This window comes from Sus scrofa, chromosome 1 (assembly GCF_054392235.1).
Source record: "Sus scrofa isolate SSC_HxYL_T2T_F1_AM1 chromosome 1, Sscrofa_HxYL_maternal_Yorkshire_Landrace_v2.0, whole genome shotgun sequence".
NCBI lineage: Eukaryota > Metazoa > Chordata > Mammalia > Artiodactyla > Suidae > Sus > Sus scrofa.
The window spans coordinates 249506118-249529958 of record NC_139383.1 but is presented as its reverse complement, the minus strand read 5'-3'; the positions used below and the strand labels follow the sequence as shown (position 1 = coordinate 249529958).

The 23841-nt window shown below is 49.0% G+C and overlaps 2 protein-coding genes across 7 annotated transcripts in view; both read left to right on the top strand.

The window, feature by feature from the left end:
• SHB (SH2 domain containing adaptor protein B) overlaps positions 1–7945 on the top strand; it is a 148473-nt gene extending 140528 nt beyond the window's left edge. For 2 of the 4 annotated variants that reach the window (XM_021066254.2, XM_084990237.1), the window contains exon 6: positions 4094–7945. In XM_021066254.2, the coding sequence (XP_020921913.1) occupies positions 4094–4277 (184 nt within the window). In that variant the 3' untranslated portion in view covers positions 4278–7945. Of the gene's footprint in view, positions 1–1235; positions 3181–4093 lie in introns of those variants that run through there. The other 2 variants (XR_014824256.1, XR_014824259.1) reach the window with 2 other exon arrangements.
• A 10298-nt stretch (positions 7946–18243) lies between these two features.
• Positions 18244–23841, top strand: part of SLC25A51 (solute carrier family 25 member 51) — a 29159-nt gene continuing 23561 nt past the window's right edge. The window contains exons 1-3 of one of the 3 annotated variants that reach the window (XM_021100847.2): positions 18244–18342; positions 22585–22709; positions 22808–22865. The gene's annotated coding sequence lies outside the window, so the exon portion shown is untranslated. 3 annotated transcript variants of the gene reach the window in all.

The following is a 23841-nucleotide window of genomic DNA, read 5'->3' as shown; positions in this document are numbered from 1 at the left end:
GCATCTCACTCGTGGGGACCTGTGACCGATGAGGATGGATTGCTACAGCACGCCTCGTCAGTGTGTGTGGACAAGGCTGTACCTGACCTTTGCATGACTCAAGGTTTGACAGATTGTCTCAAAAAGAAAGCCTGCTCACCTCTCAGGACCTGCCGACTCTGTATGATGGTCCCTCCATAGCCAGGGGCTCCGCCAGTCCAGACACACTATCCCTGATCCCTGGGACGGCCTTTCACTGCCAGCCCCTCTGCTGCTTTGACCTGCAATCAGCCCTGCAGGGTGGGCGCCGTGGGAACTGAGGCTCAGAGTCAAGGAGTCACTCGCTCAGGGGCTGATGCCTCTAGCCCTCCACCCCACGTGGCCTCATGTGAAACACTGAGGGCTGAGGAGGGCTCTCTCCTCGAGCTGGACCGTGCTGAGATCAGGAGCATGGGCTCTGGGAAAGGGCCACCAGGGAGGAAAGCAGCAGCACCGCTGCCGATCACTGAGTGACCCTGGGTCAGCCACCTCCCACTGGAGTCTCTGTGCCCGGCCCACAGCCTGGCTAATAGGACATGCCCAGGAAACATCAGCCCTGAAGGCCTCCCGAGCTGATGGCCAGTGAGAGCAGGACTAGAGGCCACAGGTAGCAGTGGAGGGGTGTGAGGCTTCCCTTCCTGCAGGAAACCCTCACCAAGGGGCAGCAGATCATGCTTATACACACAGAATCCAGGACCTTTGGCCCAGAAGTGCCCTCAGAGGCCATCCAGTTAGCTTCGCCATGGAGCCATTGGGGAAGGACAGAGCCCAGTACAGCTCAAGGACAGCCTGAGAGCCAGAGAACCACAGGGTGCAGTGCCAGAACCCAGGGGAAGGGCCATTCCTGCAGGCACTCCAATGTGAGGGCCTGTCCATGGTCTTTCCCCCTCTGCCAGGGAGCAATCAGGCCAACTGCCTGGGGAGTCATGGGCCTGAGTTCTCTGCCTCAGTCTCTGAACTTCGCAACTGCCTGCCCCCTCGGCACAGCCCAGCTTAGGGTTATAAACTAGTGTCTACTGGGAGTTCTTGTCGTGGCTCAGTGGTTAACAAATCCAACTAGGAACCATGAGGTTGTGGGTTCGGTCCCTGCCCTTGCTCAGTGGGTTAAGGATCCGGCGTTGCTGTGAGCTGTGGTGTAGGTTGCAGACGTGGCTCGGATCCCGCGTTGCTGTGGCTCTGGCGTAGGCTGGTGGCTACAGTTCTGATTTGACCCCTAGCCTGGGAACCTCCATATGCCGCGGAAGCGGCCCAAGAAAATGGCAAAAAGACAAAATAAATAAATAAATAAACTAGTGTCTACTGAAATACGAGCATCACAGGAACAAAGAGTAGGCCTGAGAGGGACTTCAGGGAGGCGCCTGCAGCTGCCAGCCTCTGTTGAGGCAGAGACATCAGTGTGGAGTTTCTAATATCTGGAGGATCTTCCATTTCCGTCTCTGGCTTTGTCCTCTGCTGCCACCATCCTTGGCCTGAACATTTTAAGAATCACTGGTGGGAAAATATCCCATTAACCCATATGTGTTATCTTCCTTTACCTCCTCCTCAGCTCCCCTGCAACTTCATAGCCACAGTGCCATCAGAGCTTTAGGGTTCACAGCAGCTTGTTGTGATCTAACGTATCCTACGCTTTGCACCCGCAGCTGTAGACCGTGGTACATAGAGCCCAAAACATCACCCCATGCCGAGGGCATTTTATGTCCAAGGCCACACACCTGCCCACATCACTCACCTGCAGCTCCAGCTCTGCTCTCCTGCATACACACCCCTTCTCTGGGCAAAGCTGAGCACGTGGCCTCTAAGAGTGCAAGCCTTTTTAACAGTTCTTAGTTTTCTTGGCCACACAATTTTAGCACTGTATTCAAGCAATTACAGCCCTCTCCAGGCCAGCACAGATTTGCGATCTCTCCAGCAAGGTGGGTAGCAGAGTCTGCTCGGATGGAGTGGCACATTTTTCACTTAATGTGCGCACCAGTTCCTCTCTGATGGCTTGAGCAAGTGCGCCTCCTGCTTCTCAGATGCGTCGAGGCAATTCTCCAATGAAATGACCCTTCACTGAGGAGCAGAACTTGCCACAGGCTCTGTAATTAGAACATTGTCAGCCTTAAAAAATCTTGATTTAAATTTCAGTTCTTTATAGGAATTATTCTCTCTTGAAACATAATTGCTCTCCAAACGATTTCCTTTAAGCTGAGGGTGACATCTCTAAATACATTATTGTGAGCAAATGTATTGCTCAGTGCCTGCACCTCATTAAGCATTTGCTCTGCCCATTTGAAAATGGTCCTGGAGTCCAAACTGACACATTAATAGAGCAGACGCCCGTAGGCCTGGAGAACCCAGTCCTGGCTGGAAGGGATGTGAGAGCAACTGAAGCAAGAAGAACCAAAGCTCAAAAGGGCTGCAAACTGCAAACCTGTATCCACATAGAGCTTTTGGCCTTGCTTGGGGTGGGTCTGATCTGGAAGCTGGATCCCTAGGGCTGCTCACAAGTTATCAGTGCCTGACAATGGGTGCTGGAAAAGGCGAAGAAGGCCAGAGCCCCAGCTTTCTCACCAAGGAACACACACTCAGTAAATTGGTCTGTGCTTTGGAAACCAAGCATCCGCAGGTGTGGTGGCAAGATTATAAAAGGCCAGGCTCAGAGCTGAGCGAGCAGAGAAGGGGCGGCCTGAGCAAAGGCAGGCTGACAGAGGGCTTAGTGACAATGTGACCAGAGCCTTGGGCGGGAGGCTGAGGAGGTCTCCTAAGCCAGGAAAAGGCAGTGCCCCATCCACATGCTGGTGCAGCTGGCAGGCTGTGAGGGTCACAGGCACAGGGCTCTGCCTGGATCTCTGAGGAACCCACCCACTGACCATGTCAGCAGATCGTAAGCATGGTGGGCACAGAGCCTGGGCCCCGCTCTGGAGCTCTCAGAGAAATTGGGAATATGGGAGTTCCCGTCGTGGCTCAGTGGTTAATGAATCCGACTAGGAACCATGAGGTTGCAGGTTCGATCCCTGGTCTTGCTCAGTGGGTTAAGGATCTGGCATTACTGTGAGCTGTGGTGTAGGTTGCAGATGCGGCTCAGATCCCACGTTGCTGTGGCTCTGGCGTAAGCCCCTAGCCTGGGAACCTCCATATGCCGCGGGAGTGGCCCAAGAAATGGCAAAAAAGAAAAAAAAATTTGGAATATGGATAAGTAACCACAATTCAGAAAGGCAAGTGCTGCTGATGGAGGCATAGCCTTGGTGCAATCAGAGGAAGGAAGGAGCTCTGCCTGTGGGAGCCTGGAAGACTTCCTGACAGAGGAAACACTTGGGCTGGGCCTTGGAGGAGGCAGGGTATACTGAGCAGAGAGAGGAAGCACAGAGAAGAGAATGCCTGTGATGGGGCAAAGTGGGGGAGCCCACGTCTTCCCCACATTCCATTGGCTAAAACTATGGACATGGCTACCGTGGCTACAAGGGAGGCTGGGAAATGTAGTCCCTGGCTGGGCAGCCCCTTCCCTGATGATCGTTGTGGTTCCATACAATTGAAGGGAGCATCGGTTTTTGGAAAACTGTTCACCCATCATCCTGTCACGCTGTTTCCTCATAGGTAAACTGAGGGTGATGATCCCGGCCCTGCCCACTTGTCGGGGCATTGGGGATTTAAATTGTGCCTGCCGGGCCAGGCTTAAATTCTTGTCTGCATCAGTAACAGGAAGAGGGGCCAAGTTTGGGGGTTGTTTTCTTGAGGAAGTCCCCAAAATCTCCCAAGTCCAGAAGACGCTCCTGCAGCCACATTTGCTGCTGGTTCCCTGTCCTCTGCTGGGATTGGTGGAGCTCTTAGGTGTAGCCGTATTTCACCTGTTCTGGCCTGGAGCAGTGTAGCTCAAGGCTGCCTCTTGGTTGGGATCTCTTCTGTCCCAGGCAGTGAGGAATCTTTGCACCATGATTTATACTCATAAATAGATGACACGGCTTGGTTCAGAGCAAAACTGACCGGCTCTCTGCGAATTGCCTTCCTGATCCTCAGCCCTCCCACCCTGTCCCTCCTGGTGGCCTCGGCCTTCGTCATTCTGCAGTCCCTAATCATCTCTGCACTTTGTTCACAGGAGCAACCAGGGCTTCATGCACATGAAACTGGCCAAAACCAAAGAGAAATACGTCCTGGGTCAGAACAGCCCCCCGTTCGACAGTGTCCCCGAAGTCATCCACTACTACACCACCAGAAAGCTGCCCATCAAAGGGGCCGAGCACTTGTCTCTCCTCTACCCTGTGGCTGTGCGGACCCTGTGAGCCCCGCCCTGCCCTGTCACAGAGCCCCGACGTGGAGGAGCTGGTGGCCAGCCGTGTCCAGTTTGTGTCGTGTGTATGGTACTAGCACACCACTGCATGTCTCTAGAATGCTGTCTCCACTCTGGGGGCTGGAGAAGGCCTGGATAAAGACTGAAGGATGCCGGCCGGCGGCGTGCGCCACCCCAGCCCCCACCCCCCACCCCTCCTCGAGTTTCTGTGAATTAAAATATTTGCAAATCCAAAGAGATGCCTTCCAGGATGAACAAAGGAGAGCAGCTCCGAGGGGCGGGGCGGGAGCTCCCGGGTTGCAGCTCTTTGTTCTCCCGCAGTCAGGAATTCACACCTGTGTGCAGGGAGCAGTTTTCCCACCGGAGCCCCCACTGGTGCCAGAGCCAAATGCTGGTGCTTTGGGAGCCCAGAAGGCCCCAGGCGTCCCACCTCCCCTCTGGTGTGTGTGTCAGTGTGAGTGTGAGTGTGAGCACATACGTGGGAGAACACGGCCACACACGAACACGCTTTTAGTCACTCAGTGTAATCATTAGGAGATTGCCAAGGAATCATTGTGCCGTCAAAAAAAGGATTCAATTATTTATGAATAGGATGTGTAAATAAAATAGTCGTTTAATATATATTCTTATCCCCTTTTTTGTTTTAAGTACACCCCAGAGGGGCCCTGAGGGGGGCAGTGCTTACCTGCTGGTTTTGCTCCCAGAGCAAGATGTGTCTCCTCTGGGCACACGTGGTGTGACAGGCTCCGGGGGAGGCAGGCAGAGCCCCTGGCATAGGGCTGAGGCAGCCATTGGAGCCAAGGGGTTTTCTTTGTCCCCTGAGAGCCAACCTGAAGCAAGGGGCGAGCAGCCACAGCGATGACAAGTCTGTGTTAACCCCTCAGGTGCACAGCACCCAGCGGTCCCTAAAGGACTCCCGTTATCTTGTCCTAGTCCGTGTTCCCCAGTGAGGCATTTAACAGGGAGGAGGGGAGGCCCTTCAGCCCAGATCTACAGGCTCTGTGGCCAGTGCTTTGGCTCCACAAGGCCTTGCTGTCACCCTGCTCCTGGGGGAAGGCAGATCCTGACTTCTCGGGGGACGTGGAGTCCACGCTTAGCCCTCACACACTCCCACGCTACACCCCTGTCTTGCCCCTGCCCTTGACCGGACCAGGGTCCTTCCTGCAGTCAGAGCAGACCCTCCATAAGGTGGCTGTTAGTCAGCTCCCCTTCCTTTCCTGCCCACCCACTACCACCACACCACGGTTTAAATGCCATGGAAGAAACAGAAGATTCCCACCTGGCAGCATGAAAGACGTGGTTTCCACCTACTGAAGGAGGTGCAAGGAATCTAAACACAAGAGTTTTTGGCGTCTTCACCAAGCATCCGTCATCCTGCCTGCCAGCGAGCTGAGCTGAGTGGAAGTTTGCTGATTGTGGTCCCCAGCAGGAGGGGGGCTGTGTTTCAACATCACCGGCACAGCCAGGCCTTCAGAGATCCGTGTTCCGATTAGAGAGGAGGCCCAGCTTAGGGGAGAGGACTTGCCCCGGCCGCCTGTCAAGCCAGGGCAGGGCAGGACTACAAGCCCTACCCCTTTAGGTGGCTGCTGTGGATTTTCAGGGGTTGTGACCAAAGCTGTTTCCTTGGCAACTGCTTCCTGCCCAGTCTGCCTCTTGGGTCAGCCTCCCGAGTCCCTGTCTCAGTCCAGGTGGCCCCAGCCCCTTCCACCCTTGCATCCCACAGGCGCATCTGCCTGGTGGTTGCCTCTTTCCCTGTCTGTGGCCTGGGTCCAGACCTGGGTCTGGTCTCCAAAGCCTCAGTCGTGACCCTTCGCCTGTTTTGCATTTTCCAAAACATCCTCTGAAGCAAGAGTACCTGGAGTGATTCATGCTTTCCTCTTTTTCTTTCTTTCTTTCTTTCTTTTTTTTTTTTTTTTCCTACTAGTGAATGAGAAAATGAGCGAGGACTTGGCACTTGTCCAAACAGAGGTACCAAAGGAGACTGCATCCCAAGGATCCGGTTAGAGGCTGGGGGTGTGGGAGGCAACCCGTGGAGCTGGGGTTGGGGTGGACTTCGAATTGGCTTCTCCTCCACCAGCAAGTGGGGAGGTCCAGGCCCCTTCTCAGTAGAATGTTCAGAGCGGATTTCTCCACAGAAAAGGCTCTGTCTGTGATCTGAATGTGAGGCTGCTTTGCCCTCTGGCCTTACCTTTGCTCTTTTGAGGGATTCCTGGGCCCTCCCTCCTTCTACTGCCTCCATCTTCCTGAAGTTTCCTGGGGTGGCCCAACCTTCAGCTCCCCTGTGTGACTGAGGCTGGCAGAGGAGCCAGCTTACAGGATGGGAGCTGCTGAAAGGAATTTTTTTCCTTAATTTTATGAACCTCTCCCTCTTCTTCCTCTAATTGTGACTGTTTCCTCTGTCGGCATGTATTCATGTTTTCTTGGACATCTAACAATTGAAACAGCTTTTCCCTTTCAGAAACACTCACATTCAGGTTACTGGCGTTAGTTTGGGTTTTGTTTTGGCTTTTTTTTTTTTTTTTTTTTTTAATCTGCTGCCAATTAAGGGGGAGGGGAGGAATGAGCTGGGTTTCTTTGGGAAAAAAAAAACTCCCTGCCTCATGATTTCTCGCCTCAGCGTTTTGTCTCAGAACACAACCTCCAGCCCCTAACAAGCTGCATTGTTCAGTCAGAGGACTGTAGGGTCTTTTCTTTCTTTCCTTTTTTTTTTTTTTCTTTCTTTTTTTCTTTCCTTCCCCTCCATTGCCAGCTTCATTATGGACCATAATGCCCTGGCCACTTCAGCAGTAATGTCCTTGAGTACTGAGGAGTCAAGGCCTGTCAGGCAGCCAACCCCCCCCCCAAAAAAAACAAGATGGTAGCCCAGAAAGAAAGGAGGCTTTGTGGGGAGAGAGGGCCCATCTGCCTGTCAGGAGGGAGGCTCCCAGCGCAGCCCTGCTCAAGAAAGTGGTGAAAAGGCTCCTCTTCAGGAAGGCTGGGCCAATCCCAGCGGAGCTGTGCCTCCCCTTCAGGGCGGCTCTGGGCTGGTGCCCTCAGCGGCCAGTGGGTGAGCAGAGGGGAATCTTGATGTAACTCCCAGCAGGGGCCTCGCATCAGCAGGTGAAGCCCTTGGCAGACACTCTGCTTCTTCTGCAGTCACGAGACCCCAGAACTTGATTGCCTTTCTAAGATTTGGAACACCGAGCTCTGGCCAGCTCTCCAGGACACTCTCAGGGAAGCAGTTGACATCACTTGACCAAGGATAGACAGGCAGGCTTACCGCATGCTCTCACAGACCCCAGGGACAGTGTGTGCAGAAACAATTGGGCAGACAGGACAGGCTGGCACTTGGAGTGGGCCCATCGATGCTCATGAAGGGTCCTTACTGGATCAGATGGTCATCCAGGAAACTGCCAACATCTGTCTCTTTCTGGAATTGGTTACCTGCAAGTTGTCCAGAGGGACCAGCACAGTCCAGAGCTGTTCATGTGGGAGCACCTTCCAGAACCCCACAGAGACCCACTCTGCCCCTCTCCTCAGAGCTGTTGTGTCACTGCCAGGAGCCTTGTGACTGCCACCTACTGCTAAAAAGTGACCTGTAAAGATCAAATTCTGCCTGATAAACTGTATGATAATGTATAATGTGAAGCTTTTAATATACAAGTGTCTTGTTTAAATGTACCTCACTGAGCATGCATGTTTATTTCTTTAAAATGCAAACGTGAGCCCCAGGATCTAGTTTGATGGCCTTCTTGCAGAAGCTGAAGTTCTGCCATCATCTCCCAAAGGCGGATCGTTACAGGAAAAAAAGGAACCTTCCTGCTTCCTAATTAGGAGGAAGCCAGAGCCCTAATGAGCTCATTAAATGAAAACAAATTAATTTGTTCAGCAAACATTTGTTGAGTGCCTACTGGTCCTCAGGCCTGGTGGATACAGAAGAGAATGGGACCCAACCCCGGCCCTCGGGAAGTTTCCAGTGTGGGAGAAAAGCAAACAGGCAACGACAGGTGATGTAATAGAGAGGGGCTGTGGGTGCCCAGATTCAGCGGAGTTGAATCTGCTTGCAGCAGGCAGGAAAAGTTGGGTCTTGGAGGATGAGCAGGGAGCCGAGAAGCCTGGTGTTCCAGGCAGAGATAGCAGGTGGATCATCGGGGGAGTGGACTAGGCCATAGTAGATGATGGCAAGGCCTCTGGGCAGCAGAAGAGTGGAGCAGGGCCAGGGGAGGTGGGTTCATCCCCTCACGGCAGGAAGCAGTTCTTGTTCTCCCTGAGGAGATGCTGGAGATGCTGGCCTGTTTTCTGGAGAGAAGCAGGCAGGCCGCACAGTGTCCCATTGCTGGTCCTCACCCCACCATCATCATGATGTCCTTACACACCTGAGGCAGGGAGGGCCCCGTAGGCTCTGCAGCCCCAGCCCCTCCCTCACACACAGGTCAGCACCTGAGAAGCCACAGGATCCCCCGGCACCATCCTGCCCCCACCTCGCCCTGGTGGAACTCACTGCTTCTCCCAAGGATGTGGCCCTCTCTGCCCCAGCAGGCCCCTGCCTCCCCCACTGCCCCCAGGCTTCAATGCCATATTCCAGTGACCCAGAAAGCACTCCTCCAACTCCTGAGCCTCTCAGAGTATGCCCCCTCCCCACCTCATAGTCACACAGAGCTTGTCTGGGGGGTCGGGGGGAGGCCTGTGTTCAAGGGAAGGCAAAGCCCTGGCATGTCCCTGGGCTCGGCCAGGACCAGGGGCCGAGGCCGAGGCCAAGGCCAGTGCTCTGTTGACTAGGAATATTTCCTGAAGCGAGAGGAGAAAATGTCTCTGATGGTCCCCTATAAACACCTGTTTTATGTTTGAGGAGCTTGACATTTCTGTTTTGGTCCAATTTAACAAACATTGAGCATGAACAGGGCCTGGGATAAGCTGGTGACCTGGAATAGGACGCTGAGCACAGGAAACATCTTCCTCAAAGAATTGACAGGAAGTGGTCAACTCCTGTCCCCTCCCCCCACCGCACCACATATCTGCACAGAGTCCCAGCAGCAGGGGCCAGAAGGTGAGGTCCAGAGAGGAAGTGGGTGGCCCAAAGCCACACAGCAAGTCTGTCTCCACCTGCCATGGGTGCTTGAGGGTGGCCAGCTCAGAGTGTTACCTTGACCAGTGCAGTAGCTCTGGGAAGCCTGGAGTAGGGGACAGAATCTATGAGTCAATTTCTTCTCTCCTGCTCACTCCGGAGTGGGAGCGTCCCAGTCCTGCAGTGTGGCATCCTCTCTGGCTGTGGGGGACAGTTTTGAAGGGACCCTGATCTGAATGGGCGGCAGTATATCACCAGTGATGTTCTTGCGCCCTCATGTGGTTTCCTTTAGCATTGCAGCCGGTCCCAGGCAGCGGGGAAGGCAGCTCTGTCACCTGGCCTGTTATAGAACCAAACTGAAGCCCAGGGAAGTAAGAGGCAGGGGTATAAACAGATAAATGGCAGGTCATGCAGCGTGGTGGATGATGGGGGTGGTAGGAGAGGTACAGACAGCAGAAGGGACAGAGGAAGTGACATCTAGGCCAGATATCACATGCAGGGAGAGGAGTCAGTGTAAGCAAGAGACAGGAGTTCCCTCTAACTCCCAGTCTCCCAACTGATTTTCACTTTAAAATCTCATTAATGTATGCTGACAGAAGGAAAGTCAGTACAGAACAATCTTTTTTTTTTTTTTTTTTTTGTCTTTTTGCTATTTCTTGGGCCGCTCCCGCGGCATATGGAGGTTCCCAGGCTAGGAGTCTAATCCGAGCTGTAGCCACCAGCCTATGCCTGAGCCACAGCAATGCAGGATCCGAGCTGCGTCTGTGACCTACACCTCAGCTCACGGCAACGCCAGATCGTTAACCCACTGAGCAAGGGCAGGGATCGAACCCGCAACCTCATGGTTCCTAGTTGGATTCGTTAACCACTGCACCACGACGGGAACTCCAAGTACAGAACAATCTTATGCAATATTTTTTAAAACTACTGACTTTCTGATGAGAAATTAATGTTTGCTTACTGAACGAAATTCGTATTTCAGGAAAATGTAAAGACGAACATTAAAATTACTCTAAACCCAAAGAAAAGTACTGTTAACATTTTCAAGTATCTTCTCAGTCTTTTTTTTCTATGCATATATACAATTTTTCCCAGCTTTATTGACATATAATTGACATATAATAATATGTCAGTTTAAGGTATACAAGGTAATTATTTGATATACATAATAATAATAATATGAAATGTTTATCATAAGAAAGTTGATTAACACATCTTTCACCTCACATAATTACCATTTTTTGGTGTGTGGTAAGAATATTTAAGATCTGGGAGCTCCCGTCGTGGCTCAGTGGTTAACGAATCCGACGAGGAACCATGAGGATGTGGGTTTGATCCCTGGCCTTGCCCAGTGGGTTAAGGATCCAGCGTTGCCGTGAGCTGTGGTGTGCGTTGCAGATTCAGCTCGGATCCTGAGTTGCTGTGGCTGTGGTGTAGGCCAGTGGCTACAGCTCCTATCTGACCCCTAGCCTGGGAACCTCCATATGCTGTGGGAGTGGCCCAAGAAAATGGCAAAAAAGACCAAAAAAAAAAAAAAAAGAATATTTAAGATCTAATGTCTTAGCAATTTTCAAGTATATAAAACATTACCATTAGCTATGGTTGCCATGCTGAATATTATGTATCACCAGAACTCATTCACCTTATAATTGGAGGTGTGTACCTTTTGACCAACATCTCTCCTTCCTCCCAGCCCCTGGCAACTACCATTCAACTCTGTTTCTTTTCTTCTTTTGGCCACACTGACAGCCTGTGGAGGTTTCTGGGCCAGAGATCTAAACCTGAGTCATAGCCATGACCTGAGCTGCTGCAGAAGAATGCCAGATCCTTAACACACAGTGCTACAAGAGAAATCCTTCTCTGTTTCTATGAGTTTGTTTTTTGTTTTTTTTTTATAAAGATTCCATGTATAAGTGAAATCATATAATATTTGTTTCTCTGATAGTTCACTTAGCAATATTACCTCAAGGTCCATCCATGTTGTCAAAAACAGTGGGATTTCCTTCTTCTGGGATATATAATATTCTGTAAGAAGTGTATATACGTATAAAGACATCTCACATTTTCTTTACACATTCATCCATCAAAGGACGCTTAGGTTACATACATTGTTTTAAACAAAATGCTGTGCTTATATAGTTTTGTACCCTCCATTTTCTACTTAAAATAGTGTCATGTGCTTTTCCTGCCTGCTATTAAATCTCCTATGATATGATCTTTTTTCTTAGCTGTATCATATAAGTTAACTTTAGTTAACTTCAAGTTTTTGTATAACCAGTTTTATAAGAAATAGCTTTGTTCAGAAATCACTATCCATATTTCTGGTTTTTTTGGTTTTTTGTTTGTTTGTTTGTTTGTTTTTTCTTAAGGAGGAACTCATAAAGGTGGCATTACTGGATCAGAGACTAAGTACATCTTTAAGGTTTCTCATCCTCCATGGCCATGTCTAGGGTACCCCCAAGAAGAGCCATTTGGTTGCCTGAGAGATCTGTCAGCATCTTACATTTGACCTAAAATATGAGGTTTGAGCCAAGCAGTCTTCTTTCATCAAAGACAGCCTGAGTTCGGGCATGGGGGGCCATGGGGGCAGGATAGGAGGCTGTGGGCTCTGCTTGTAGGTGACAAATCATCCCAGTCTGACCAGAATGGAGGAGCTTTCCAGTACGCAGGACTCTTGGCACCAAAACTGGGATGGTCCGAGGCAGACTGAAACCGTCACTTTATCTACCAGATCCTGCGTCACTTTGAGCAAACCCCTTACCCTCTGCCCCTGTGAGGGTGTTATCTGGGGCCGCAGCTGGGCAGTGTGGGAGGCAGCTGAGAAGAGACACTGCTGTCATATCTTAACTCCATCCTTTCCAGCTGTGTGCTCCGGGTCAGGTGCAAAAAGCTTCCATTTCCTCCACCATAAAATGGCACGGGAGGTGACCTCTGGGGTTACTGCCAAGATTACACACAGTGTTGGCTGAATGCTCCAAGCACGCCTTAGCTGTCATCAACCTTCAGACAACATCTGCTGGGATGAGAACAAGGTGAGTTTTCATAGGACAGGCAGGGGCCATCACAGCCACACGAAATTTCAAAGGAAAGAGGGTGTGGGGTTCCACGGAGGCTTCCTGTAGGAGGTGAAAGTGGAATCCACCTTACAAATCAAAAATGCCCCAAACCTACTGAACATCATGAAGTAAAGATCCTTAGTCACTCAAGATCCTTTTCCTCTCCAGATTGAAGTCCAGAGCTGCTCTCTTCATTTCCCCACCTCGGCATCTTCTGCGTCCCAGCTTTATTTCAACTAATGCGAACGTAGTGTAATTATTATGTAAATGATAAGCAGATGTTGTTTCCACTACTTAAATAATTACATCTGTTTATTTCTTTTTTTTTTTTTTTTTTTGTCTTTTGTTGTTGTTGTCGCTATTTCTTGGGCCGCTCCCGCGGCATATGGAGGTTCCCAGGCTAGGGGTCGAATCGGAGCTGTAGCTGCTGGCTTACGCCAGAGCCACAGCAACTCGGGATCCGAGCCGCGTCTGCAACCTACACCACAGCTCACGGCAACGCCGGATCATTAACCCACTGAGCAAGGGCAGGGACCGAACCCGCAACCTCATGGTTCCTAGTCGGATTCGTTAACCACTGCGCCACGATGGGAACTCCTGTTTATTTCAATATTAAACCTATTTGTTGTATTTGTTTAAACACCAAATCTTTGCAGTGTCTTTACTGCTTAAATATTAAACATGTCTCATGTTCATTATTTGTCTGTCTCCACCCACTAGAAAGTGGATTCCACACAAGCAGGAATCTCGGAGAGCTCCTGGCACATAGTAGGTGCTCAGTGAGTATTTGTTAAATGACACAATGGTAATAAAATTTCCATTTACAGAGGGCTGTGTGTGCCCTTCTGGTCCCCCCTGATGAGACCCTGCACTGCAGATGAGAAACAGAGGCTTAGGAGGGGGCGCCCTGGAAAAGCAGGTGTTAGCTGTAGCGCTGGGGGCCCGGCACTCCTGCTCTGTACCTCACGCCCCAGAGGAGAGGCACAGCCTAGAGGTTAGCAGGATCTTGAGGGAACTACAGAGTCCCTTCATCCTGGGAGCAAGAGAGAAGGGTGACGTTTAGAGCTTCTGGTGACCTTGAGCTCCACTGCCCCCTCCACACCCATGTGTGAAGGAGGATGAGCCTCTGGGTCTGCCTGTCATTGGGGTAGCCTCGCTCAGGGCAGCAGAAGATGGGCTCAGCAAGGACCCTCATTCAGCTGTGCTTCTGTTCTCAAAAATGGTGGAGGTGATGAGGTCCCAGCCTCACTTCTCGCTACCTACCGAACCCGAGCAGGTCACAGGACTTCCCTGAGCACACAAATGATGTGAAAACCACAGGGAATAATTCTCACGTAACTGCTTGGAAACCCCAGAGACCATTGTGCAAATGTTTGATGTTATTTTATTGACTCAGCCCTTGCTAGATAAAAATGTGTTTGTATTTCACAAGTCTGTGTCACTTAGATACGAAGCGAGGTGTTCCACAATCCCACCCAGAGGTCAGCAATCATTCTGAGCCCTGAGAGCTACCAAGGGGCATAGGCCCTGCCCAGGTGCTCCTGGGACGGAGGCAAAGTTGAGGGACGGCAATGAGGTCCAGGAGAACGTGACGCTGGGGGTCTCCTTCCTCATCCTCCTCCCCATCCCACGCTCTTTCTGGGCCCACCCTGTATAAGTTCTGGTTGTGCTTTGGGGGTCACATCTTCCAGGTCACTTCCTGATCAGAGCAAGTGCATCTCTGGCCTTCTCTGGACACTCATAGCACTTGCGCTGACCAAGCGCTGACCATTTCTCCCTAGGACTAGAGCCCAGTTTACTCTCTGGGCTGCAGGCCCACTCACTCACACATTCCTGAGCCCTGCAGAGCCCTAGGTTTCAGAAGTTAGGTTACTGTAAGGGTCAGAATATCAAAATTTACTTATTTATTTATTTATTTATTTTTATTTTTTTTTTGTCTTTTTGTCTTTTCTAGGGCTGCACTCGCAGCATATGGAAGTTCCCAGGTTGTGGGTCGAATTGGAGCTGTAGCCGCCGGCCTACGCCAGAGCCAGAGCAATGCGGGAGCTGAGCCACATCTACGACCTACACCACAGCTCACAGCAATGCCGGATCCTTAACCCACTGAGCGAGGCTGGGGATCAAACCCGCCGCAACCTCATGGTTCCTAGTTGGATTCATTAACGACTGAGCCGTAAGGGGAACTCCCAGAATATCACTTTAGAGCTGTTGTTTGCCCAAAATTGTCTGAGAAGAATCACCGGAGGCTTGTTTTAGACATAGGCCAACTGGCCTCTCCCTGGGAAATTCTGATTTCACAGTAGGTCGGCTTTTCAATCTGTCAAGGGCATACAAGCCCCAAAGGACAGCCTCGTGGAGGAGCTCTGTAGGCAGTGAGGTCAGGGTCAGGGAAAGCAACAAGAAGCCCCTGCGTAAGCTGAGCCATTAAGGGGGAACAGGACTTTGCCACGAAGCAGGCAGGGCCTCTGAGGTGCAGAGGACAAAAGGTACACCGGGAAGCGAAAGTTCAGGGGAGGGAACCGGTAGCAGCTGGCCTGTGGCTGGAGCCTAGGGGTGTGAAGGGGTGTGAAGGGGAGTGACGAGATAGGCTGAGAGGATTGCAGGGGCCTGGGAAATGTGACCTAAAGGGAAAGGAAGGTCAGTGACCTCCGACTAGCAAAAGAAAACCGGCAGGTGACCTTATCTGGGCAGAGCCACTCACGGTAGCCAAGAATCCAATGACGACAGCGTGAGCAAAATTCTTTTTGTGGACATAACGGTCCATGGAGCCTGAGTGCACTAGACAAGTTTCTCGAAAGCATTTTGGTGACAGGGGAGTGGGAATAGAAGGTGCTCAAGCAAAGATCCATCAGCAATATTCCCATGGCCCTTTTTCCAAGATCTCAGACCCTCTCCACCAGCATTATTTATTTATTTATTTTTTTAGGGCCATAGGTGCAGCATATGAAGGTTCCCAGGCTAGGGGTTGAATCAGAGCTACAACTGCCGGCCTACACCACAGCCACAGCCACAGCAACATGGGATCCGAGCCGCGTCTGTGACCTACACCGCGCAGCTCACGGCAACGCTGGATCCTTAACCCACTGAGCAAGGCCAGGGATCGAACCTGTATCCTCATGGATAGTACTTGGGTTTGTTTCTGATGAGCCACAGTGGGAAGGCCCTCCACCAGCATTTTATTTGGGCAAACACCCTTTCTGCCAAGCCCTGAGTTGGAGGGCCAGAAACAAGTCAGACAGCTCTGCCCTTGTGCGAAAGGGAGACACCTTCATGAATGGTTATGACATAGGGAAGATGTTAGAACAGCTCCAAACTTTGTGCTGTGGGAAGGCAAAGGCCAAGAAAAACCATCTTTGCCTGGGGTTGAACAGTGAATGCTGTTGGGGGGAGAAGGAGAAGGGCCTTAAAGGGCTAACATGTTTGACAGCTGAGAATGGATGGTGAGAAAGGGGAAAAAGGCTTAAGTGACAGGAGGATTTGCAAAACACGGAGAAACTGAGCATGGCTGAAGCAGAGAATGTAGCTGGGGATGTGGTGGAGAGACAGGCAGAGGGGGTAGGATGCCGAGAGCCCGTGAGCCAAGGCAAGGAGTTTGGATTTGCTGGGAGAGTGGGGGAGAGGGAACCATTGGAAATTTTTAAACTGAGGAGTGAGATGATCAAAGCTGGGTTAGAGGATATTCTCTGACAGCTGATATGGAGGCTGGAGGTGTGCAGAACAGTTTAAGAGACTGAAGAATGAATGTAAGAATGAGTGGGTGAGGACAGAGAAATGAAAGGTTAATTTTATGATGATTCCTGAATCAGAAAACAGAGGGTTTTGTTTTTTGTTTTTTTTCCTTTTCTAGGGCTGCTCCCTCGGCATATGGAGGTTCCTAGGCTAGGGGTCTAATCAGAACTGTAGCTGCCGGCTTACACCAGAGCTACAGCAACGCGGGATCCGAGCCACATCTGCGACCTACAGCACAGCTCACGGCAATGCCACATCCTTAACCCACTGAGCGAGGCCAGGGATCAAACCCACAACCTCATGGTTCCTAGTTGGATTCCTTAACGACTGAGCCATGACGGGAACTCCAGAAAACAGAGGTTTTGACCTCCAACATTCATATGCCCAAGAAGAGCCAAATAAGCATGTAGGAGGGTTCTGACAAGGAACCCAGTGCTGGAGGGGCAGGGGCCTGCGCTGTGACCTACAGCATAAAAGAAACAGACTGGCTGGGCTCCAGACATGAGTGTTCCTATCAGCTTGGGATTTCCTGACTCTTTTGAGTCTTTTGTGCCCCAATTGTGTGTTTAATTTCAATCTCTGCCTCCTCTTCGGGTTTTACCCTAGGAGAAGAACCTCTCCATTCTAATTTGAAATGAATTATTTATGCTTATGAACACACTGGCTGCCTGCCTGGTTTATTTATTTTTTGAATAATACAGCTGATTAGGGATTCACACAAGACAGGGCAAACATAATTCCAACGTAAATGCCCTTCCCCAACTGCTGCCCAATTTTTAATCACTCCAAACTACTGTGTGGCCTGGTCATTATCCTGTGGAGCCTGAAATCTATCCCCGAACCCTAATCAGATGCCTGGTGCCTGCACTTGAAAGTCAAGATCTGCCCTATCAGACCTCACCACCTGTCCTTGACAACCTTATCTCTTGCCACTATGAGTTTCTCCACTCATCCAAATTCCATTCATTCATCCTCCAAGGCCCAGTTCAAACGCCTCCACCCTGTGAAGCCCGTCCTGGTTGTCCCTTAAGGGAAGAAGCCCCTCATGCATATAAACTTCCAGAGTTTTTGTTTTTATATCCTTACTTGGATTCTAAGTTCCCCCCAAGAGAGTTCAGGTGAGGACGATGGCACACAGTAGGTACCTCTGGAGAGTGTGTGGTGAAATTAGGTAGCATGGTTTCCCACACCCCAAGAAGCTGTTTATCAGGCCAGCTCAGGCAAACTGGACACAATTTTGGAGTCAATATCTACAAAATGCTCTCAGGGGAAGTGACCAGGGAGAGCCATCAACCTATACCCATACCCTGACCAGTGTTTCATGCCAGGTGAGTTGCCTATTTGACAAACCCCACTTAAAGAGCATACACCTCACAGATCTGATGAGCCTCCTGTAGAGCCTCACTCTCCTTCAACGCCTCACATCTGCGTGCCTTCCAGTATATAAGGTAGAGTCAGATCATTGCTCCCAGTGCTTGTTACAGGGGCCAAGGGCTGCATGTAAGGCAGGTGTTACTTTTCAGGATCTGGGGCTCAGAGACATGTCCAAAGTCACTCCCAGGAAGGGTCAGGACTATGATTTGACTTATGCCTCTTAATTCTCAGTGCAGTGGCATTCAATGCGTGCAAGTTGTTTGAGGTTGAAAGGAAACAGGGTTTTTAAATGACTTGTATAGTCTAAAGCACACACAGGTGTTCTGTGACCTGCAGTAATAGCAGCTGACAATATGCCACTCCGAGGGTTCAATGAAAGCTAACCAAGGCTACAAGGGGAGGGAGGCGGAGACTTTCAAGGCCTCAGCAAAGGCGCGCTTGCAACCCACAACTGTCAGTACCCAGGGGTCCTCCCGGCTACCAAGCACTAGAGAACGCGTTGGCTGTTTCTGGTACGGCAAGGCCACCGTAGGGCACCCACGGTATGGCATTCCATCCAGCGGAATCTCAAAGCCCTACGACAGATGTGATGGGTGACCCCCCAAGTGCCTTCGCTCGCCGCACAGCTGCCAGGGGTGGGCAGGCGTCCCCTCACCCTCCGCAGGTTTAGAGGGAGGCAGCGCGGCGTAGTCTCCCTCACGTGACCGGGCTCGGCAGCGTCCAGCGCGTCACGCCCCGCCCCGAGCTCTGGGGTCGGTCAATGTCTGCGCCTGCGCCGGCGCCGGCTGGGCTCGCGGGCTGGCCTACCTGCGGGCGGGCGGCTACCGGGCGCGGAGCCGGGCCCGCGGCGATGGGTGAGTGTGGGAGGCGGGTGAGAGGGAAACGCGGGGCTCCCCCGGCCTCAGCAAGGAGTGCCTGGAAGCACGAAGGAGGGTCCGAGGAGGCCGTCTGCCGCGTCCTCTGGCCCACCTACCCCTCAGCGCGCGCGCGCGCACTGCGTCCCCTCCGCCCCACGGCGCGCCCCGCCACTGCCGCTCGTGCCCTCCCGGGTGGGGCCTGCAGCCGCAGGGGCAGGCGGCCGCCGGGTTTCGCTGAGCCAGGGGCGCTGTCCGGCTGCCGGAAAGAGCTTTTCCGGTGGAGGAGGCAGCGCGCTCTTTTGGGCGCGCCTGGGGCGGGGAGGTGCCTTCTGCCGCGCACCTAGAGCGGGGCGGGAAGGGTTCTTGCTTTGCCTGCGCGGGAGGGGAGCGGCGCCGGCACTGCGAATGGGCCCCGGACCCCTTATTCTGTCCGGTGTCAGAGACGGAAGGGGCTTTGGCGAACCCACCACCCTCCCCTCCCTCTTATCACACACTGGGGAAATGGACGCCTGGAGAATGGTAAGTTCAGCCGCACAACCAGACAATGCTTATTCTGCGACACCATGTTGCTTCGCGTTGTAGGAAACTTGTAGTACGAGGCTTTTTTTTTGGTCTGGTGGTGGTGATGGGATTATGTTGTTAATTGTAAATTTGTACCAATTATTGGGTATTAAGCTTATCTAAGTGGGGCGTCTTAAAGGCTATATTTACCCTTTTTTTGGCCCTATAACTGTATACAGCTGGTCTTAATCCCCACCTTCTGTTTCACTACGTGCAAGCTGTGAAACAGAAGCCCTTAGAGTAACGGTAGTGACCTTGCCAATCTGAGCTTCCTCTGTACTTGTTTTTGAAAGGGTTCCGTGAAAGCAAAAGGTTCTAGGACTGGTTAGGTCCGCGGGTGATTTCAGAGCACAGGTTAGGCGTTTTGGATCTGGAGTCACCTTGAGTGCATCTCAGGCAAAGATCACAAGCAGTCTCTTTAAAAAGCAGTGGACTTACCTGGTCTTTCCTTTGGTAGATTAAGCCCAGAGAAGTGGATTTTTAAATCATAGACATTGCTTTAAATTTATAGTGGCAAGATAGTGACCACTGGATCCCAGGTTTATCTTATGTGAATGCTGACTCAGACCTGCTGACTTGTAGGAGTTAACATCCTTGGAGAATTACAGTTGCCTTCTCCGTAGTTTTTGTACAAAGACCTTTGTGCTGGGTTCACAACTGTGTCTTATCCATGTGGGCTATAAATTATGGTGAGCATTTAGATTACACTGTTTTCTTTTACCATAAAAGTTTGACACTTGGAGTTGCTTGAAAGTCATCTTGATTAACTTTGCCTCCTTATGCTGACATAGGTCGAGTGTTTTAGGTAGCAGGCAATGTAAAATTATGGTATATATATGTTGCAATAAATTGGAGTGAATTATCCATGTTAAAGAATTTAAATATGTAGATCAGTTTAGCAAAGAAATTTAGTCATGTTCAAGTATAAATATACAAAATTTTTAATTTCATCGCTACAGAATACTCTGTACACTATCCTTCCTTCTCCTGGCTAAATTAAGAACCTGTTTACACTATCTCCTTATCTAGGAAGAAATGAGAGGGAAAGCTTTAAATCTGTAAAGTCCAGAAGGGTTTCATTGCATTCCTTTTCCCTATGTCAAGGCCTAGTTTTAAAAATCTGAGACCCTAAATGTACAATAATGTTCTTTAAATTCCTTAAAGTAGTTAATTGCAGTGGTCAGTAAATGACTGGCTGGGAGTTCCTCTGTGGTGCAGTGGGTTAAGGACCTGGCATTGTCCCCACAGACAGTTGGGTTGCTGCCGTGGCGAAGGTTCAGTCCCTGGTCCCGGAACTTCCATATGCTGCAGGTATGGCCAAAAAAAAAAAAAAAAAAAAAAAAAAATTTGCTAACTTCTGTTAGTCACAACTTTCTATTTGTTGAGTAACAGTCCCCATTATCACAAAGGATCATGACAAAACTAGTAGAAGTCACTTTAATTTGCAAAATTTTGGAAAGTAATGCAGGTACCATTCCAATAAAAATTAAAAGTGAACATGGACAAAATTTTATTGTTCAAGTGTGCAAATAACTTGGTTTGTGTTAACAAGGAACATATTGTTAAGCAGCTTTTAAATGTTATGTGTTTGGTGTGTAAAAATGAAATTTTTTTATGTTTGTAAATGTCTCAGTGAGTTAGGAATAGTCACATAGATCTGAATATTTTTGTTGATTTTAACATGGTTTAGTCCTGAAACTCTGAAGAAGAGCAAAACATTATGTAGATACAAAGTATTTCTGTGCTGTTGTTTTGTAAATTTTTATTTTTGGCCACACCCTTGGCATATGGAAGTTCCTGGACGAAGGATCTAGTCCAAGCTGCAGCTGCAACCTACACCACAGCTGTGGTGATGCCAGACCCTTAACCTGCTGCACTACAGCAAGAAATCCATTAAACTGCTTTTTTTTTTATTTTTTATTTTTAGGGCCACACCTGAGGCATATGGAGGTTCCCACGCTAGGGGTCAAATCAGAGCTATAGCTGCCGGCCTACACCACAGCCACAGCAATGCAGGAAGCAAGCGAGCCACATCTGCGAACTACACCCACAGTGCACAGCAACGCCAGATCCTTAACCCACTAAGCGCGGCCAGGGATCTAACCCACATCCTCATGGTTCCTAGTTAGATTTGTTTCTGCTGTGCCACAAGGGGAACTCCAGGACAATTTTTCTTTGACTGAAAATGCCATTGGCTCCTTTAATTGCTTAAGAGCACAAAATGTAACGGGTCTGTTTTAAACAAATTTAAAAGCTATGGGTTTCTTTCTTTCTTTTTTTAAATTCTCCTTAAGTCAGATTTATGCACACCCACAAAAATTGTGTGTGAAGGACAGCCATCAAAAGGAGTTGTGTCCTAAGGAAAGAAAAAAAAGAGTTGTGTCCTGAATTAAGGGAAACAGCTGCTGAAGCAGGAGTTAGCACAATTAGTCAGTAATAGGTAATCAGGTTTAAAAATTGAGTCTTCTAAAATGCTCCATGGCACAATGCTAATACTACATAAAATACTTCAGATATGAAGAGGAAAGTCTGTACAGATTTTAGCAAAAAGGCTTTTCTAGAAAAGCAAGTCAAAATAACATGATTGGCAAGTCAGGCCACAACTAGATATCAGAGCTACAACTTCTCATATTGGTGCTAGAAAATCCTCTTTATCCTGGATGGACTAAAAGTTCAAAACAAAACAGAATTTTTTTTTTTTTTTTTTGCCACACCCACAGCATGTGGAATTTCCTGGGCCAGGGATTGAACCCACACCACAGCAGGGACAAACCTGGATCCTAAACTCGCTGAGCCACTAGGAGACTCCAAAACAGAAACACTTTACATGTTTACTTCTTTTTTCAAAGTCTCAGTTTCTTTTCCTGTCACCATGTATTTCATCATGATACAGCAGAAAGATGGGTTCTTTTAGAAGTGGCTGTTTTTTCTTTCTGTGGTAAGACTGTTACAGAGCCTGGATGCTTCAGGCTCATATGCATCTGTGACCAGTGTCTTGCTGTGGTTAAAAACTTAGCAATAGCTTAGCTGTCTGCTGCTGCTTTGTCCCTTCAGTGATGAAGGTCAGCTTCAGGGTTATTTGTCATTGAACCTTTATAGACTGGAGGGTAGTCAGGATCCATTCCTATAGCATCTTTCCTGTGGCTGCGAGAAAGATGCTCTTCTCCTGAGTGTAAATTAAGGTTATGCTCTGATGCACAAGCCTGAACTGGCTAGGACTCTGGAATGGGTGCGTGTCATGCCAAATCAAAGCCACAGTGGTAAAGAAGTAGGAGGTGGTACAGATGGTAAAGTGGCTGCCACTAAGACCCAAATTCTCCATAGAATGTCTTAAAAAGTAATAATAAAGGTTTTGCTTAAAAGAGAATACATAGCCTTAAAATCTCATCATGAAACAATAAATGAAAATAACATATTTCCTTTTTAAGAGATTAGTATAAACTCAAAGGAGAAATGAGATGATAAAGAGGAAAAATTTAAAAACCGAAAAGTGGTAAAATTGGTAAATTCAAGAGCTGAGTCTTGGCTGGGATGAGAGGAAAGTAATTTAGGTAAACCTGCTATGCTGCTCAAGAAAAAAGTGAACATAACACATAAGATTAGAAGTTTTTTTTTTAAACAGCAAGTGCATTATAAGACGATATTTGTATTAACCAGACTTTTTTTTTTTTTTTAAAGGAAATACAGTTATCAAAGTTGACTCCTGAAGAGAGAACCTAACAGACCATTAACAATGGAAGAAATTGAGAAAGTTATCAAAATGCCACCATCCCCCAAAACACCAGGTCCAGATGGCGTTTCAGGTGAATTCTTTTAACTTTCAAGAAAAAGATAATTATGTTAAGATTTAAATTGTTCATCAGCATAAAGAACGAAAAAATGACAGATTTCTTTTACAAAGCCAATGGAACATTGACACCTGAACTTGATGTGAAGATAGTACCGAAATTGGAAGCTTGGTATGTTATGAAAAGTGGTGTGAAATTTTAAAATAAGCTATTAGCAAATTTCTTTTAATGGTACATTAAAGGAATATTTCTCTCTGGCCAAGTAGGATTCATCCCTCTGTTGCAAGGGTGAGTAATTACCAAGAAATATGCTTATGTACACACCAAATAAATACATCAAAAAATGCACGGTAATAATAGTTCATCTTTGTTGAACCACCTACTATGCTGTAGACTGCTTTCCTGGGTGCTTTACCTGTATTAATTAATTGGCTGGCCTCTGGGGTAGATAATATCCTTAATTTATAAATGAGGAAACTAAGCCATGGAAACCTCTAGTAACTTGCTGGAGGTCACACAGTGTGATGGAGCCAGGATTTGAACCCTGGCATTTAGCTCTGTCAAGTTTACACTGTCTCTGTGTCCAGTGTCTGTATGATCTTCTGAGTAGCTTCCTAAAAGCATCTGACCAAGATTCAAGATAAATTCCTGATGTAGTGGTAGTGGGAAGGGATGGAGGTGGTAGTAAAACAGGAATAAAGGAGTATTCCTTTGCCATGTTTGAAAACTCAAAGAGGCCCTTACTATCAGTTGATCACTAGGACTAGAAACTGGAAGCCGTTTTTAATGGGAAACCCAGTTTCCTAGTAAATAGCAGGGGGCAGGGTTTCAAATTATACCTGCAGGTGTGCTAATTCTTTGAATGAATGCAGCATGGAGTTTTGGGGGATTATGGTGTAATTTGTCAGATGAAGTTATATGGCAGCACTGGGAAGCATGCTTGACTGCATGTTTGTAGCACAGTCCTAAAGATGGACGGGCCACCTGGTAAACAGGGAAGGTTACTTAAGTGGAAACAAATTTTATGTGGGCCAATCGGTAAATATTTTTGTGTCATGATGACTTGTTTCCCTGTGTAAACTTAAAACCGCTAGGACTTGGATTATGAACGCTCAGATGACAAGAACTTCCTGTTCCTCAAATCAAA